This window comes from Micromesistius poutassou, assembly GCF_964030765.1.
Source record: "Micromesistius poutassou genome assembly, chromosome: 15".
NCBI classification, from domain to species: domain Eukaryota; kingdom Metazoa; phylum Chordata; class Actinopteri; order Gadiformes; family Gadidae; genus Micromesistius; species Micromesistius poutassou.
Genome location: NC_140285.1, coordinates 11,866,835 through 11,871,974, shown reverse-complemented (window position 1 = coordinate 11,871,974; position 5,140 = coordinate 11,866,835). Strand labels below are relative to the sequence as shown.

Below are 5,140 nucleotides of genomic sequence, written 5' to 3'. Positions count from 1 at the left end.
CTGACATGCAGCTTGAAATGCATGCATTTCAAGTATTTTTTCTTATACTGATGTTGTACGAAATGCTTTCTTATATTTAGACATGAATGTATAAAGGTTACTGTATTTTTAAGCGAAAATATGACATTTTAATAAAGGTTTTGTACTTTCTAAAGTGGGTTTTGGTGTGTTTAATGTATATTCTAAAGGTGTTAGCTGCTAATGTACCATCCTGCTTCAACTCTTGACTAATAAGAACACATGTTCTGTATAACACCTCATGTATTTATACTCTACATTTAACACAAAAACAAAATTAAAAAAGTTAAATAAACAGCTGTCGATGTTGAGGAAACGTCTTCCGTCTTCTCTCAACCCTATTCACCCAAAGGTAGTCAGCAGATGACGTTAGCCTTGGTCCGTCTTGATGATTGCTGTCAGCTTATCTTATCTTATACTAACTACTAGCATATGTATCATCGTGTCATGGTAAGGTCAAAACCTCTGCCCTTGAGAACCTTATTTGCCCTTGAATACACACCATTTATTTGACTGAGGACGAGAGTGGTGCAGCTGCAGTATGTGTGTGTGTGTGTGTTAGTGCGTGTGCTTGCCTGTCCGTGTGCTTGTGTGTGTGTGTGTGTGTGTGTGTGTGAGGGAGAGAAAGTGAACTAATTCCATCATTGCACCTCCCTAATCCTGCCTGCCTGTTAAAAGGTGCCGGCGCCACATCGGGGGGCTGCAGAGCTCTCCTCTCCACCCTGTCAACATCTATTTCCAGCCTCCACCTCCACCCCCACCACACGAGCGGGCAGCCTGCAATTACTAGTCCTCTGTTAAGCAGCGAACCAAGGGAGCTGATTTTTTACAATACATCTGCTAATAGACTGCTATTGCAGGTAACACACACACACACACATATACACACAAACCCCCACACACACACAGACCCACACACATACACACACACACACACACACACACACACACACACACACACAGACTTGTACAAGCGTCAGCCATGAACGGCACAGAAGGGCCCAACTTCTACGTGCCCATGTCCAACAAGACGGGGGTGGTGCGTAGCCCCTTTGAGCACCCCCAGTACTACCTGGCGGAGCCCTGGAAGTACTCACTGGTGGCCGCCTACATGCTCTTCCTCATCGCCACCGCCTTCCCCGTCAACTTCCTGACGCTGTACGTGACGGTGAAGAACAAGAAGCTGCGGACGCCGCTCAACTACATCCTGCTGAACCTGGCGGTGGCGGACCTCTTCATGGTGGTGGGGGGCTTCACGGTCACCCTGTACACGGCGCTGCACGGCTACTTTGTGCTGGGCGTCGGCGGCTGCAACATCGAAGGCTTCTTCGCCACCCTGGGAGGTAGGTAGCTGCGCGTGGAGAGCGTCTGGGCCCTCAGAGATTAGTTGCGTTGGAGTGATGTGTGTTTACATTTTTGTATTCATAGAGACGTTTTTTTGCAGGCACTTTAATCCAAAGCGACTTTAAAAAAAAAAAAAATAAGGTGAGGCTGAGGAGAGTGATCAAAGCGTGCGTTCGATATTGGAGGCGCTGCAGCAGAACGTTGCGTGCTCAGAAGAGGAAGTTTATCAAAAAAGTGGAGTGGAGTGCAGAGAATAGTTTTGTTTCAGCAGTGGAGTGTATGATAGGAGATAATACAGCGCATTATGTTGTTCCAGAACTTTTACTCAAAGTGCTGGAACAACAAACTGTTTTTATCATTATTTTTATTTCCTTCGAGAGCTCTCTGTGATTCTGAAAGCGGGGGGGGGGGCAGTGCCTAAGGCACAATATATTTTATAGTCCCATTAGAGATTTATTTTCTTTTTTTATAGAGCTGAATGATCTTAAACCAAAAAAAAAAATCACTCAACATCCCGAATGATTAATACAAACAATATGTAGAATGCAGCATAGGTGGAGATACTACTAAATTATGTAAATGCATGCTGTCTGCGTGTGATTAATGACACGCACCAGTGCGTCACGGCTATCTCCTGCGTCCGCCCCCGCCTCAGGCGAGATCGCCCTGTGGTCTCTTGTGGTGCTGGCCGTGGAGCGCTACGTCGTGGTCTGCAAGCCCATGAGCAACTTCCGCTTTGAGGAGAAGCACGCCGTCATGGGCGTGGCCTTCACCTGGGTCATGGCGCTCACCTGCGCCACCCCGCCTCTGTTCGGATGGTCCCGGTAAACGAGGAACACACTCACACACACGACACGCTCGCATTTGGGTCAGAGAACATGAAAAGGGAAAAGAAAATAAATAATACATACGTACTCTTTTTTTTTTTGGTTGTTTGCTGATTAATTATACATTCTGACACACATGCGTTGTGTGTTGGGGGGGGGGGGTGGTGTTGGGGGGGTGGTTCTGCGCTATGTGTGCAGGTACATCCCAGAGGGTATGCAGTGTTCCTGTGGGATCGACTACTACACCCCCAAGCCTGAAATCAACAACGTGTCGTTTGTCATCTACATGTTCATCCTCCACTTCCTCATCCCGCTCTTCGTCATCTTCTTCTGCTACGGCCGCCTGCTCTGCACCATCCGAGCGGTACGACGGCCGCCCCTGCCTGCCCAGGGGTCCCCGGTCCCCTCTGAACCAGCGTCGCACTCCGTCTTCGCTTTGTTTTATGACTCAGATTAGCTAGTTGTAGGCTCTGACCTTTTCCCAGCACGACGCGATACCTCAGCCTCGCAGAGGGGTCCATGCGTCGGGGACAGGAAAGACGATTGTTTTTTTCTTTTTTATTATTGTTGTACTGAAGGGATAACCCCTTTGAAGTGTATGCACATGCAGAATCAAGAATCATAATGAGATATGCTGTTATGTGATATGAATCATAGAGGTCATGACCTTGGTATTCTTTCAATTTTTTCCTTAAAATCCAATTTCCTAAAATACCTCAGTGATGAATATGTGGATACAACTGCATATTTTTATCAGCATATTAATATCTTCCTCATTTGAGGAATGCTATTTAGGTATTTAATGAAAAGGAAACGGAACAATGTGAACCACACCAAGGTCATGACCTCCACGAGTCAGATCACATCACACCTAGGTAATATCCTGACTGCATACTCTCGAAAGGCCGCGTGCACGTGTACGTATACATGCATGCATGTAGGTATGTATGCATGTATGTATGCATGTAGGCATGTATGTATGTATGTACCTAGGAACGTATGCATGCATGCACGTATGTCCGATCACATTACACCTAGGTACGATCCTGACTGCATACTCTTGAAAGGCTGTGTGACCAGATGAAAGAGAGCAGCTGTGTTTAATTACCCCCCCCCCCCCCCTCCAGGCTGCCGCCCTGCAGCAGGAGTCTGAGTCCACCCAGCGAGCGGAGAAGGAGGTGACCCGCATGGTCATCGTCATGGTGATCTCCTTCCTGGTGTGCTGGGTGCCCTACGCCACCGTGGCCTGGTACATCTTCATCAACCAGGGGACCGCGTTCGGACCCGTGTTCATGACCGCGCCCGCCTTCTTCGCCAAGAGTGCCGCCCTCTATAACCCCGTCATCTACATCTTGCTCAACAGACAGGTGTGTGTGTGTGTATTTGTATTTGTCTGTGTATGTGTGTGTGCATCATGTACAAGGTCAAATATTATTTTTTTGTCATCGGTGGGAAAACACAAGTGGCGGGATATTGAAATGTGGGGGGGGTGGTACAGTTGTGTCCCATCGTCAAAGTAAGTGCTACAAATGATTCAGTCATGCCCTTCACATTTGTAGAGGCGCATCCTCACCATTCCTGGCCCAGAGCATAGCTCATGTCTGCGTGTGTGTTGTTGTGTGAGACTGAGGTGTCCCGTTGCGTCTCCCAGTTCAGGAACTGCATGCTCACCACGGTATGCTGCGGCAGGAACCCGTTCGGAGAGGAGGACACTGGGCTCAGCTCCAAAACCCAATCCTCCACCATCTCTACCAGCCAGGTGGCCCCTGCTTGACCTATGACCCGCTATGGCACTCAACCCCCCCCCCCCCTCGCCCCCCTCACCGCCCCAACCCACCCGCACCTGAACCCCAATCTCAGCCCCCAACTTTGTTCTGATCTGCCAGTGATTTTGATTTACCTCCCTGTCTGCGTTTACTGCATCGGGCCTCATGCACACGTACAGATGTGTTAAGGCCCACACATGTTGTATAGGCTCTACCACACACACCCCGATGTACAATGGAGAGTGTTCGTGTTGTGTGTTCTACTGCACACCCTCATGTTCACTGGAGAGCGTTCAGCTGGCCTTGGTTGAGTTTAAACTGTAGAGCGTCCTGGGGTTTTTCTGGGCAACCCTCCAACTAAAAATGGACGCTCTCCTTCTGGATTCTTCCTTCAATTGTAAAAGGTTATGAAACATCAGCCCAATTTAGAATATTTCTGTATATGATGCATTATGTTACATTTTGTTGCTCACATTGTGTATTTGTTTGGACAGTAAATTTATGACATCTGTAAATGAACCAAAGTGTTACATTTATAATGAGTGAATGTATATTTTTTTTCCATTTGTCTAGCTAATCTTCATTTTACTAGCTAAAATATTTATATTTATTGTCATTATCATTTCCATGGAGCTAAAAATGAAAGTGATATCTTAGATGAAAAGGCAAGGAGATGAAAATAGTGGCCTTTTCATACAGAAAGGATTTTAGCTCCGTACTAAATCTGTGGTGAGTAGCTTCTAGTGGGTCTGGGAGGACTGTCGACACACAGAAGATGCAGCTCAGCGTTATGGAGCTATGTTTAGCTAGCAGAGGTGTGGGTGATATTTCCCCATGTCCGTAGGCCCTCGGTCCAAGTTGCATCTGGTCAATCTGTCGGCACAGAGAGGCTGACACGCTCTTCTCTTAACATCGAGTGAGACAATGCCCAGCAAGGAAATAAATTGAAATGGTCTGCTATTGAAGATTGTTCAGGTTATTGTGTATGTGTGTGTGTGTGTGTGTGTTTGTTGTGAGAGTGTGTGTTTGTGTGTATGTGTATATGTGTGTCTGTGTGTGTTTGTTGGGCGAGTGTGTGAGTGTATGCTTTTGGGCGCAAGCATGTGTTTGCTTGCAAGTGTTTGTCTGTGTGGGTGTAGTTGTGTTGACGTGTACAACTATGAAAAGGTGTAATGTGAAGATTCA

The 5,140-nt window shown here is 47.1% G+C and overlaps 1 protein-coding gene across 1 annotated transcript; it reads left to right on the top strand.

Moving 5' to 3' along the window:
- Window positions 1-1,000: 1,000 nt before the first annotated feature.
- exorh (extra-ocular rhodopsin) lies at window positions 1,001-3,963 on the top strand (the record flags this gene model as incomplete). Its single annotated transcript, XM_084479513.1, has 5 exons — window positions 1,001-1,361; window positions 2,018-2,186; window positions 2,388-2,553; window positions 3,317-3,556; window positions 3,841-3,963. The coding sequence occupies 5 exons, from the start codon at window positions 1,001-1,003 to the stop codon at window positions 3,961-3,963; spliced, it is 1,059 nt and encodes a 352-aa protein (XP_084335639.1).
- Window positions 3,964-5,140: the final 1,177 nt, after the last annotated feature.